Genomic DNA, 14,236 nt, shown 5'->3' with positions numbered 1-14,236 from the left:
GTTAACTGGTCCTTAGAAACGACTTAGTAAATGTATGCTTCGGTGCCGGCCGCGCAAAAAAAATCCAAGAGGAAAAATCCCTCCTGATGCATACGGCATCAGCAAACAATACTCACAAAATTAGGTACGTACGCACTGGCATTGATTTCTGTGAGCTCTGTGAGAGATGGAAGTCTAAGAAACAGGAGCTACTAATAAAAGCAAGACTGCAATAGAAACCTCCATGAACAACACTCTGATTAGTAATACGCTCCTAACAGAGCTTACTTAGGAGTAATGGCTCCTGCAGATGTAAATGTAAAAGAAACAAGCAAAAATGCTTAGCACTAGATGCCTCTTGATCCCAGTGAAGACTTGCAAAGTCCTGCGGAGTTTTAGGAAATATGGAATGAAAATCTGAATAAGGTCTATTTTATGGTAGCCTAGCAATAATCCTGTTAGCTCTCCTTGATATCAATAGTGATACTGAGACAAAGCAGAGAAAATAACAGAGCTTTTGGAGGGGTTTTTGGTGTGGTGTGGCTTGGGTTTGGTTTTTTTTTTTTTTTTTTTTTTCTCAACAGGTTAGCGTTAAAAAGACGGAAACAGTCATCAGGCAAAGAGCTAAGAGCAACATAAAGCGCATTCTACTCACTTTCTGGCACAGCATGCAAAAAATTCAACTACAGTTACAAACGCTATGACTCTACCGCATCCAGCTTCCATGTAACATTTTCTATTAATAAACACGCTCTAATGGACTTCCTCACAAAAAAAAAAAGCATAATTCAAACAAAAAGTTTTTCCAAAACCTGTTTTTAGAAAGCAAACAGAGTAAATGCATGAAAAAGGGAAAAAAAAAAAAAAAAGGTAAGAACAAACAGAAGACAGTTAAAAACTTGAAGATAGCATGAGAAGGAAGATTCCAGGTATACCAGCGCCGGGGTAGGAATATTTTCCTTGGGGCTGGTTACCACGTTCGTTTTGTTGTTTATCTGTAGGTATGCAGAAAATAGAAACAGACAGGCCTTAGAACTCGCGGTAGGCACCGTATCTATATCTCTCTGTATAGAACATCTATATACAGATATAGATATCTCTATATAGATATAGATATGGAAATAAAGAATCACAGAAAGATGAACTTGTGAACTTGAAAGAACACTAACAATAGATCCGATAGCTAGCTGCAACTCCTCCAAATGCGCTAGCTACGGGTTTTCAGATGCACTACACGAAGGTCTATATAAGGGAGAGATGACTTCAGCTGTGACACTTAAAAGAACAGAGAGCCTTTAAGTAGCAGCTAATCACATACGAGAAGAATAAAGAATTAACATGGGTTTGAAGAAAGTCCTAAATAGCCATGGCGATTTCTTGACATGCAACAGTATTAAATAATTGCACCCAGTTGTTCTTTATTTCTAATTACCTATCACTACCGTAAATAATATTTGATTATTCATAGCTCTCCAGAAATCCAGGAATTTGTTCTACTGGCTTCTGGGAACAGATTTGAATAAATCTATCTGATTCCAGGTCTGAACAAAGACAACTGATGCTAGAAAGAGCCTGGTGCCCCTTTAGCTTTTTTGGGGTTATTTTAGACACCAATAATTGGCAGCTGTGATTTTTTGCAGTCTCTAGAATCCTGCAGTGACTGTGTAACAGCCTTTCAATTTTGGTACCATAACCTGGAAGTGTAAGGTTTCACACTATAGCATCCGTAGCCTTACTCCACGAATCAGTACGTAGCTGCTTAAGTTTACACGCAGGTCATCATTTAATTCGTAAGCTTAGCACACTACTATACCTTTAAAGACTTTTGGCTTTGACTTATACTAAAGTTTAATTCAAATAAAACTGTTTAGCAATAACTTCAAAGGCATCTGATTCTTTAAATCCATTTTTAAGATTCAGCTTTCATAAATACCGTGGTATGAAAAGAACAGAAATACTAAAAATAATGTACCGAGCCACTTTTTTACATGCACTAAGAAGCACGATAAAAGTATAGTAAAACTAGTTTGAAAGATGTAATTTTTTTTCTTTAACAATAATTAGGAAAAAAATCTTACGTACATTTTGGTCATGTCTAATTTTAACAAGAGCAGTCCAAAGCGGCATGCAGAACTGGGTGTATAGATATGTATTGTCTGGAAAGACTTTGATCCAAAAAAAGAAAAAAAATAAATGTCTACTGAACCTTCTAGTCACAGTACTTAATACTAAATGTGCAAAACGAAGGAAAAAAGTCCAAAATTGTTTCGTTAATGGATTTTTGTAAAAAGGAAACTAACTAGCAATTTGGGGGTCAAAATTTGGTATTTTTTCTTCTAAAAGAAAACCCTTTCTGATCCAGTTAGAAAATGGCGATATGCTAAGTAACATACATGGAAAGGCATGGAAGAAAGAGGACGTCCTGGAATAGTGGACCAAACTGAACCGTGTACGAAACATCTGACTTCTGATTTAAACTTCCCGATGCCTCCATAGTCTCAGACGAAGAATTCAGCTTCTCGGCACGCAGGTGACAGCTCAGTTTTGTCTGCGCCAAGGGCTTTGCTAAATTCGAGCCCTCCAACGTTAGCACCGCTGGGGAAACGCACTGAACTTCACGTCCTCGACAGTTTTTGATGAATATTTTCTTTTGGTACAGGAGGGGCAGCTTGACTTGCTGACTGCAGGAATTAAGCCTGAATCTTACTTAGGATATGTCTAGATTCTGGAAATGTCAACAGGATTTGCATTAATTAATTACAGACTGAAAATTTCCTTATCTTAACCAGCATTTAACTGGCTTGGAAGAATATAAAGCAGTCTCATTAGTTAATGTCAGGGAACATTATTTTGACGCTAAATGTTATTTAGTAATATCTGTGATAGGACCCGTTCTCCCATATAGAATAAAAATAATTTTCTTTGCTTTAAAATCAAAGTTCACAGTGCTCTGCAGCAGGAGGATGAGATGCAGGTGGTTGTTTAACAATGGTCTTTCTACAGGAATTGTCTTTAAGAGAAAATACGAGTCATTATTGAGCCCCGAGTGTTCAGTTTATGCCCCAACTTGGCCTAGTTATTGTCAAATGAATTTCATTTACCTATTCACAATTACAGCCAGAAGTTGCAGGGGTGCCTGAACTCAAGACAGGGGAGAGAATAAATACCTTTGCGCATAAAGACATTCATGGGGAGACATAACCATTAGCAACTATATTTATATATTGACCAACTTGCTCTGATATTTCTGGGACTGCGAGATGGGCAAAACCTGAACTCCTTACTCAGGAAAAAACTTTCTTAAAAAAAAACCCCAACCGCTTAAGTAAATGGAAGTGCTAAGGGAGAACGGTGGAATGGGGAGAACACATACAACGCTGCTTGACGGCATACTAAATCTTCCAAAACGAGAGAAAAATCACATGGCAAGTTGTATAACTACAAGTTCATGTTTTTACGACAGCGTAGTCATCAAGAGACTACGAATAAAAAAAGGCCCCGAGAAAAGGCAGATAAAGCAAAAACATGAGGAAGGAAAGGAAGATTTCGCCAGATTTCATACAGTCCTATTCAGTAGTAGCTTAATACAAAAAGCAAAGCGACACGCCAAACGAATGCTGCTTGTTGCGTACATAACGAAATCAGGTTAATCAAATTTCAAGTCCAATTTTGCCTGAGTAAGGAGAGCAGGCTTGGGTCCATACTCCCTTGGTGACAGTCCTACCAAAATAAACACTATCCATTACAGCTACTGCTGAAAACTGCAGGAAATATATTCAAAACTTCTTGGTAAGAGACCAAGAACACAGCATTCGTAATGTAGAGGGAGAATGTAATTCAAAATACGGTTATTTCTTCTGCGTAAACAGAACTCGGTAAAACCCTTTGGAACGCAGTGAGAAAAGAGCAATAAGCCTGTACGCTTTCTCTCTCTCATGGAACATACACATGTGCTTTTATTAATATGGCCTGGTTTGCATCTATTTTTAACAGCAAAGGGAAATGATTCCAAAGAGAGTAAAATATTTTCACGCGAAACAGTTACTCTGAAGTTGAATTGTGCTTAAGTGGTGAGCTTCTATTTGTTGTGAAGAAGGAAAACTCTTACGCTAATGCATCGCGTGTCAAAAGCCACTCTCTCAGGTCTGACAGCAGCGCGGGACAGACACACACAAACGCTCCAAACAGCCGGGCACGACTGTAGAATCATTATCGGTCTTTTTTTTCTTTTTCCCCAATATATTATAAAAAAATATTTTAAGAAACAAAACCTGTATCTTGGGACTTAATCTCTCACATGGTCCTTCTGTAACAAAAAGTTAAAGCACACTTCACGTTGGGGACACTAGAAATCTCCCCACTGGCGGTACCTGTCCGGTGACCAGCATTTGGATGCTGCTACCACTGATCCTCCGTCACCGAAATTCTACGTTCACCCAAAGAACAGATTATTTACCTGTATAACTACAGGTCTGCTCAGAGCTGACCAGCAATTTTTGCTTTTCAAGGAGAGCTGTGCTTCCCAGTGAAAGGTGTGGATGAGGGATATCGATATATGAGACCTTACCGCTCTCTACAACTACCTCAAAGGAGGTTGTAGTGAGGTGGGTGTCGGTCTCTTCTCCCAAGTAACAAGCGAAAGGACGAGAGGAAATGGCCTCGAGTTGCGTCAGGGGAGGTTTAGACTGGATATCAGGAAGACTTGCTTCACCGTAAGAGTGGTCGGGCATTGGAACAGGCTGCCCAGAGAGGTGGTGGAGTCACCATCCCTGGTGGCGTTCAAAAAACGTGTAGACGTGGCACTTCGGGACATGGTTTAGTAGGCATAGTGGTGGTGGGTTGACGGTTGGAGCTGATGATCTTAGAGGTCTTTTCCAACCTTAAAGATTCTATGATTCTGTATTTGCCTTTGCTCTACCAGCAGCAGCAACAGAAGCTGGCCGGGACATCGCCAACATCTCCAAAGTCAGATTCAAACCCGTAATAAACAGGAATAGAGTAAGTTGCTGTGTGGGATCACAGAGGCTGAAGACTGTAGAGCAGGTTGAGGAGGAGAAGTTATTGAGACTGACTGTTGGTTGGGACATCTTGTGACCGAGCCCTGAGCTGTGAAGAAAGCTGGCTGGGAAATCGTAGTACGGAAAGGCTGCAAAATTGGATTTTTCACTCCTGAGCATTTTGCACGACATCTTGGTCTACAGTGGCTCAACTAAAGCGATACTATGTCACTGCGCAGTGTGGTTTGTGTTACGTTTTGTGATATTAATACTATTAGCTTTTAATATAAGGAGGCTTTAAAAATTAATAGAAGGCTGTTATAAGATTACTATTTTGTTACTATTTTTATTCACTAAGGACAGCTGCATTGGCCAATGTTACATCTACTTTTTTTGTTTTTGTATGTCCCCAGGTTAAAAAAAAAATAAAATAAAAAAAACTTGCTTGAATGAACTGCAGAACAATTCACTGTGGACGGCATATAGCAACTGCAGGCTTAAAATTCACAAGGTGGTACTTTAAAGTCTTGCAGCTTCTCACAGGATGTTAACAAAACTAAACGCAACTGTTTGATTTTCTGAGTGTGAACGTTTCACAGGAGGAAAAAAAAATGAAAATCTGTCGATAAAGATCCTCACCATCATCTGAACACTCGAACTGGACTTCCTTTTCTGAATTGACCAGTCAGAGAGAAAGGAAAAGAAGAAAATGTGACTGGTTGGATTTGAAGTATCAATGCATGGAGTACAGTATATTTCTCTTTGGCTTTTCTTAAGAAAAAGACAGCTTAAGCTGTAGGAAGGGGTGGAAAAATGCTATGGAGTATATAGTATCTCAATAACAGAAATGGCAAAAATAGCCTTCCCCAGATGTAAATTTACTCCCTTTGCTCCACATGACCATGCAGACAAACAGCAGACACATCAAATGTGCTGAAAACCAAAGTATCAAATCCCAACAAGTGTAATTTAGGCAAAATTTTGGCAACAATTGTTTCCAACATTATAATCAAAATTGAGCTATAATACCATCGTGGACCTGTAGGAGGAATGATATTTAAAAAGGAAAAGCTGGTCAGAGTACATGAAATTTATCTATTTCACAATGAAACACGTTAAGGGCTTTCACAGGAGTGACAGAATAGTACTGAACGTGCGCTTCTCCGTATAACTAGGATATCTACTACTTGGCAGTGAGAAGCATGGAAATCGTAGTGTACTCACTTCGTTTTAAGTCAGTCTCATGATTTTTTTTGACAGGCAAAGCGTGCATAGGCGGGAGAACAGGAACAAATATACTATGAATCTGGTATTGAAGTATACAATGTTTTGTTAAAGTAAAAAGTTAAGATTAAATAGGAAATTAAAATTCAGGTCAAAGACACACTTCTGAGTAAACACACAGAGCACAGAAGAATATCTTTTGAATCATATAATGAAAGCTTGAGGCACTTATTTTAGTCTTCAGGAGTCCTCCGAGAAAAGAAATAAAATATTTTTCATTGCCGAGTGATTTATTTTTTTTTTTTCTGGCTGTTTTTCAAAGTATTTATCCAGAACGTTCATTTGTGAAGCATCTCTCCTCCTGCAGGATCTGGTGACATGAGAATAGGAGCTCTAAATCACGTACGAAAGCTGCCAAAATGTTCCCTTCTTAGCAAGGTCTATTAGTCAGGATGAGCTGATTTGTTGAGATAGTCAAACCCCTCAAGTTCTGCCAAATATAGCGAGTACATCTGGCAGAATACACCTCATGTGGAGCCAAGCCTACCAGTAAACGTTTGGTCTTCCATGAATTCTAATGAAAAGTCAAGGGGAAACAGAGAGGCAACAGAGCTGCAGATAAACATCGACACCTAAAAAGCTAACATGCCCACCACCAAACCATTATTTATAAGCTAATTAATAACGTTGAATCATTAATTACACAGTCACCCGCCATTAAAATAGCAAGAAAAGCATTTCCTCCAGTAGTTTTCTATCTTCCACTTATTAAAACGCTTGGTTTTCAAATATTTATTTTGCTTTTTAAGCTTCACTTACTAACTTCACAATCACTGCCAATATACGGTAAGAAGCACTTATTACCAAATTCTACAAAGGAAAGAAATAACATTAATCAATTCTAAAAACTGGCAGAAGTTACAGACAGGTGGTGACTAAGAAAACATATTTTAAAGCACGTATTTAACCTACCTTAACTCCATCCGGCTTTTTCAGTAAACTCTTGGCTGCTGTAAAACGAGACAAATAATTTCAGCATCAGATGGTTACCACTGAGGTCAACCAGCTGCACAGCAAAACCCCATCGCCTCCCAGCTGCAGATACATTTTCAGCTTTTATTTCCTCCTTTTATTGCTCCAAGTATAAGAAATGAAATATTTCAGAAACTAGAGATACACTGGAGATTATCATACATCTCTTTTTCCGTTGATTAAAGCTGTAGGTTAACTGTACTTGTACAAGGAGAGCCCTCCTTGGGTGGCACAGAGGAAATGGAAGCAGGTTGAGTGTAACGGCAGCAGCTTTGGATACTTTCATTTTTTTTCCAACCGCACTATGTTTAGGATTGTTGAAAATTTGATACGACTATGAAAAAAATACTGTTCTGATGGCATGGACTTTGCTCAGGTGTTTGTAGAGCCCACTGGCGTCTTAACGACGTTATTAACATGACCGTGACATATAAGAAACCAGTCTCAGACCCAAAAGGTACCTGCAGAGCGTAGGGGGGTACAATCCTGTCTGTCCCACCTAATGAAAAGTAAACTGGGATTTGAAAAAGCACCTCTGAGCAATGGTTCTTTGGGGATTTCCCACCACGACAGCATCGGGCACCTCATGTGAAAGGTCAGGGGAGTTGCAAGTCAGACGGAGGTACAATCTGGTGGTGAAGGGGGGTTTGGAGGAGTGCTTCCTAGGCGCTAGGAATAACAAACGCTGGACTTTGCCTCCACTCTAATGCAGAAAACCCGGTATTTTCTCAATCACATTGCATACTGATCACGTCTCCTCAAAGCAGCGGAGACTGCCGGGCAAAATTTCAACTTGCCATAACGTTATCTATGTGTCAGGCTTTCAATTCCACCCCTAAAAAGTGGCACCAAGAATGGGGCCAAATCATTCCAAACGACTAAACGTGGAGGGCTGACGTGCAAACGAGCACACCGCAGCTCTGAACCTGAAAGCGTCTGCAGCAGAAACGCAGGCCGGGTGACCTACCAAAATCAAATAAACTATTCACTAAAGCGTAAATGCTGCATGACTCACTGCCAAAGACTTGACGGATAATAAATTACAAAACAAGCCTGGCTTTTTTTGGGGTTTTATTGCTCTTTATGACCCAATCTTCCTAGCAGAAGGTGTATGACGGCTTAGGTTGTAAAAGTGCTGTTCTAAATTCGCTGTTTTGCTTAGAAGTAGGAAACCTTTTTGAAAGGGGAATGCTGCAGCTAAAAAATCTGGCATAATTAAAGGGGGACAGCCCTGACATGGAGCTCCCATCATTACTGACATCCTTCTCTTTCAAACAAACCAAAAAACTCCCCAGTTAGACCCTGCAAGCCTAAGGCTGCTCAAACTAGCTGAGGATATCGGAGTTATTGAGTGTGTGGTTTAAACTTGAAGTTAATTTTTGTATTTGGGGCTTATTCTCTGGCTACAGCTGCGTTAAGTGCTCATTTAGCTCTGGTTCAGGGTACAGAAAATCTAAGATCACATTATTGTGGTGCTTACATTAAAAAACCTGGAAAGTGAAGCCCGGGTGATGTTTATAATTTCATTACTACATCAGCCCTCCAAATGCAGTTTATTAATTATGGACATCAGCCATAAAACTCTCACAAGGCCCATGATTTACAACTAAAATGAACAAAAATAAATTTGCCTGTACTATGCAACAGGACCATCACGTGGTTTTATTTACAGAAACAGGGAAATTAATATTGGAAAGAAATTGTTTTGCATATATTTTTGAGACTGCATCCTCTTGCTGCGTGTGCTTACAGGAGCTGATGCAACATGACCTTAGATCTTGCATTACCGCAAATATTGTGGGCACTCCATTAACTTCAGAAACTCATTTAGGGAAAGCGAAGGGGAGGAGGAGCTATTTCTAAAACCCAAGGCCAAAACCCCTGGAAGTTCATTGCTTCCGAAGCCTGTTTTACACCATTAGCCGTTACAAAAATATGGGAAAACCCATAAATTAGTTCTTACAGGCTGCTGTTCATAACAAACGAGGTCCTTTTGCTAGAGCCGAGCATAAAACTTCCGAGTTCTTTTAATGTTTAATGAACGTTACATGTTAGATGTAAACAATTAAATGAAAGCCGGTAAAATGAGGGCACCAAAAGCAGTAACTGCAAGGATTGTGTTCACGGCATCGCCAGCGTGTCCTTCGAAATGTGCCTACTATGGATTATTATGCAGTATTTTGTGTGATAGGACGTATTCCATACTCAACTGCCTTTGTTGGTTTTGGCTTGGAAATGTATTTTTAATAATATTTTGAGGCATCTTTCCGTACGCACGGATACTGCATACAAATCAACTATTTAAAGAATTTGCAGTAGCAAAGCAATTAGCGTATTTCTAAATTAAGCCCACAACGAGCGATTTCTTGCAACTACAAGCGATAGCTATAAATAAAACCTAAGGCAGCGCGAATAGGCCAGAAAGCAGACTGAAAAGAAGTGGTGTTGTGACAACATGTAGAAATTAAAGTGATTTAGGACAAACAGCAATTTTGATTTAGAAGAGAAAAAAAGATGTTCCTTTCACGTGCTGAGGGTCTTACCTCACAAGAAATATATATTCCACATAAAAGGAAGAAAGAAAAAGGAAAATAAAACACTTTTATAACCACATCGTTATGGACAAATGACCTTCAAAAGCATGCTTTGCAGTGAAATACAATGAATAAACAACTTGAAAAAATAAAATGTCATCAAGGAAAAAACATGGGTCGTTATGGTGTAAAACCAGAGATGATCGGTGAAAAAAAATCCAAAACAAAGCCAAAAAAACCCTGTTTGCTTTTCATGCCGAAGTACTATTTTAAAATTACTTCAGCTTTTTTTGCTTCATGGAACTTGAAAATTGCCCCTTACACAACAGACGGTGACATTATGAGACGTGATGAGAAATGATCTGTTTGTTTGATATTTAATAATAATCCGTTTTTATGAGATACGCGGCCTACAGCATTCCCACCTTTAAAATGAATTGGCTGATACCAGCAATTCGTTAAGCATTAACTCAATGTAATTTACGTAAACGTAGTCTGCTGTGTTATGTGTGTGCATTAAATAGAGGAACTGAGCTAAGAAAGAAACGGTATTGCAAGTATTATGCAAATTGAACAAGTTGTTCTTGCGTTCATGATTATGTCACTTATTTTGGATGATTCAGTGCTTATTAGCATTCAAAACACGCCCAAAGCACTATCATGCTTTTGTCCGTAAATTAATTCACGTTCCACTCCAACAGTTACATCACAGAGTAGGAGGATATGTAAAATTACTGATTTTTAAAGTTGGTGTTCTTTTTCACTATTCAATTGACATCTCGCATGGCAAAACGCAAAATTCCACATCGCATCAAAGTTTTTGCGATACTACTATTGAGGACAATTCTAACTCTACTAACAGCAAACTTTTTTCAGCTTTTGCTATTAAAATTTCTTTCAGGCAAAGAACTAAATTTCACAGCGATATCCCTGGAGATAATTTCATAAAGACGAAACATTTCATGTTGTATCAAGCTAGACGTTAGAAGAGAAGGAAAAGACGGACCCATTTTACTACGTTTCTTGCTCCTTAGGGCAAAGCAATAAAGAATGAATGTGTGGGTTTTATTTTTTTTTTAATACAAGACGCAACAGAATCCTAGAATGAGATTTCAGGTACATAAAAATAAGTTTTTAAATGTTGTTTAGTGATACTTATGGATGTGGAGCTATAGGCATTATTTTCAATTTTCCTCCCCCAAAACAGACAGAGACTGTCTGTCTTTTGACAGATAATGCTAAAAAAGTAAAGAGAAGGAACTCGCATCCTACTGAGAAATGAGACTGTCACCTACAGGAAATGCTATTTGGCCCAAATAATTTAAATTCCCTTGTTTGCTTCTGCAAAGGAAACAGCTTGAGATATATCGTATTTAGATGCTCCTGAATCACAAAGATCTTTCTGTACTAATAAATCCTAATTAGATCTTAGTCATCACAGGCATCAAAACGTAAAGACCATTATTAATCTGGAGCTCAATGAACGTACCTGAGAAATTTCTGGTAGCCAGCATAGTTGTCAAAATGGCCCCCTGCGTACACACACATTTTCTCAAATTAGCATCACACTTGTGTAAAATTCTGAATGCGAACACGACACGACAAAAAGGAAAACGCGGGCGTAAATGACATCAATCACTAAATTAATCCTGCAAGAATGGACTGTCTGTGCATTACCTATCATACGTGATGCCACGAGTGCACAGATTGTAATTTAATCTTAATTGCACACCTATCAGCAATCCTGACAATCCCCAATATTTACCAATTGCGAGTACGTAATGCACAAACCATGAGTATTCACAGGCACGGTAAGCGTCGGCAAAATACGCTACTGAATACGAAACAGACTTTGCTAACGTGCTTAATGCTTTTTCGGGTAGGAAGAGGAGTTTATCAGTAATGTGCTAATTAGAAAAGTTCACATTTGCAATCTCCTGTCTGGTCAGGAGAAAACAAAGGACCATCTAAAGGAATAATCGTAAGGATTTTCCTTCAACGAAATATTTTAATGTGTATAAATGAAGATGATAGTGATCATTTTTCATCCAACCAAATTATGCTAATTTCTAGTCACTTTTGTGAAAAGTTTAAGATCCTCATGCTCAAAGCTGATCATCTATCTAATCGTTGATCTAAGCATAATAGTCAAGAAAAAAATTTGCCTAGCGACCATTTGTTTTACACATGGAATACAAGGCAACGTACTTCCATCTCTCCAAACTTAGCTACTCATCCTTGCGCAAGTTTTCCCTCTTACCTTTAGTTTTCTTCTTGCATTGAACTTCTTCAAGCAATCCACAGTCTCTTGTCTGTGCATCATAGAGGCAACAGTAGAACGTTGCTGGGAGAAGAAAAGAATCATTTTAAGGCACCCAGCCAGCCATCTAGCATTTGATTTACTCTACAACATACAGATTACAACCCACGTGGTCCAAAACTTAGGACTTTAATTTCTACCCTGCCTGCCTATCCCTTTGCGCAGGTTTCTACACATTCGGGAAATTTCCAAATCGACAAACGCAAGGTCTCGTTTTACTCAGCCTTTCCTATGTGTAAAGTCCTCCGGAAAGAAACAGGGACTAAGAAAACCAGAAAATCTTAGAACTTGGGTGACCCAGTATAATAATCAAAGTAATATCCTGAATTATGATTTTGGAAAATATGTTTTAAAACAAGAAAGAAACTTTTCTTTGCCATTAGTGGTATTAGGTGAGGTAGAGCAGCAGGAAATATTTCAGAGTAAAGTCAGTGGTACCTGCATTTCCCCTGTAACTCAATTTGCATCACAATTTTAAAGGCAAGAAAACGCAGCCTGCTGGCATGAATAAAGAGTTGGGAACCAGCTGTATTTCTCACTGTGACTTTCAAAGCATCAGCCCAGACTACCTGCAAAGTCACAGCGTAGAACATACCGAGACTGGAAAGTACTCCTGGATCCAGTAGCAGAGAGGCAGCCTCTGCCGCTTGCAAACTGACTTTCTTAATTTCCTGCCTTTACATTTCATGCTTCTCACAAAGGTTATAGGGAAATGAAGACGTAAAGCATTATCTAATGGAAAAGTACTTTCTTGTACATTTTTTCTTCTCTGATAATTTAAAATAACGTTCTAATTTTGGCGTTGCTGCACCAGAGAGTCAGGCAAAGGAGATCGTTTCTGCAAACAATCTTATCCCAGGCTGAGACCTCACTCTACAATGCTATTGCTTGTATCTGTCCAATGACATTTTTACACTCCCCTAGTTACACGGCTGCAAGAGTCAGGACAAAAATTATCCCCTAAACACCTTCAGTCTATGCTGAAGTAAGCTGCTTTGTCTGCCAAATGGTTCTGTTACATGTGTGGAAATGACTTACGCAGATCCACGGATGCTTTAGTGCTTCTGATGCTGTGATACGTTTTGCTGGGTTGATGGTAAGCATCTTATTGATAAGGTCTTTTGCTTCAGGAGTCACTGTATCCCATTCTGGTGAGGGAAACTTGGAAAAAAAAAAAAACAAACCCAAAACATACATGTACATTATCTAGTACAATCTCTACACAATTTTACCTATGGATTTTTATTGTTATTACTTCTGTCACATTAATTGCTAGCCCAACTGACCAGTTCTAAGGGGAAAAATGCACTTTGCCACAATTAGAAAAGTTTGAATTAGCCGGTTTTATAAATGATGTTTTTCTCTACTATTTTGACTTTTTATTTGCTTCAAATGCACAGCATTCATATATTTACAGTGACATGATGCCAACTGAAATTCCTAGCATAAAAATCTTAACGCTAACTGTATAGTTACAGTATAGAAATCTAACTGGTTATGAATTAACACCTCCCTGCTCAGCAAGATATTTATACATGCACCCAAAGCGTCTGCTCAAATGCAAATGGAATGAAGAAAAAAAATAATTAAATTTGCATAGGATGCTCCCCTGCCAATAAGGTTCATGTTACTAAAGTGACATTTATTATACTGAGTGGCTCAAAGATAACCAATACAAAAACAATTTAGGAATAATTCTCATTTCATTTTTCACTCTAAACCCCTCCTATTTAGAGGTACAATTATAAATAATTGAATAGACAGAGTACGGTACGTACATCATAAGCACCAGCCTTGATCTGCTGGTAAAGCCTGTGCTGGTCTTCATCCCAGAAAGGAGGATATCCCACCAGGAGGATATACAGAATGACACCTGCAGAAAATTCACCGTAGTAAGTGATTTTAAGAAACAAACCCCAGAACTTCATTTTGCACCTGACAACCTTGTAGAACCAATGGTTCCATAGTATGAGGCTTTGGGCAATGTGGTCTAGTGGAGGGTGTCCCTGCCTGCAGTAGGGGGGTTGGAACTAGATGATCTTTCAGGTCCCTTCCAACCCAAACCATTCTATGATTCTATGATTATCCCAGTTACTGAAAAACTCTGCCTATTCATACTGGCGAACATACTCAATTCACAAGATAATCTC

At 38.8% G+C, this 14,236-nt stretch overlaps 1 protein-coding gene across 21 annotated transcripts in view; it reads right to left on the bottom strand.

Moving 5' to 3' along the window:
* Positions 1–14,236, bottom strand: part of CAMK2D (calcium/calmodulin dependent protein kinase II delta) — a 150,134-nt gene that overhangs the window by 26,160 nt on the left and 109,738 nt on the right. For 5 of the 21 annotated variants that reach the window (XM_054825720.1, XM_054825719.1, XM_054825727.1 and 2 more), the window contains exons 10-14: positions 13,865–13,959; positions 13,125–13,247; positions 12,027–12,110; positions 11,256–11,298; positions 7,173–7,207 (exon numbers count right to left, since the gene is read on the bottom strand). In XM_054825720.1, coding sequence (XP_054681695.1) covers positions 7,173–7,207; positions 11,256–11,298; positions 12,027–12,110; positions 13,125–13,247; positions 13,865–13,959 — 380 coding nt within the window. Of the gene's footprint in view, positions 1–914; positions 975–5,615; positions 5,649–7,172; positions 7,211–11,255; positions 11,299–12,026; positions 12,111–13,124; positions 13,248–13,864; positions 13,960–14,236 lie in introns of all 21 variants that reach the window. The other 16 variants (XM_054825718.1, XM_054825717.1, XM_054825728.1 and 13 more) reach the window with 7 other exon arrangements.

This window comes from Grus americana, chromosome 4 (assembly GCF_028858705.1).
Source record: "Grus americana isolate bGruAme1 chromosome 4, bGruAme1.mat, whole genome shotgun sequence".
Lineage (NCBI taxonomy): Eukaryota > Metazoa > Chordata > Aves > Gruiformes > Gruidae > Grus > Grus americana.
This window is presented reverse-complemented; position numbering and strand designations above follow the sequence as displayed.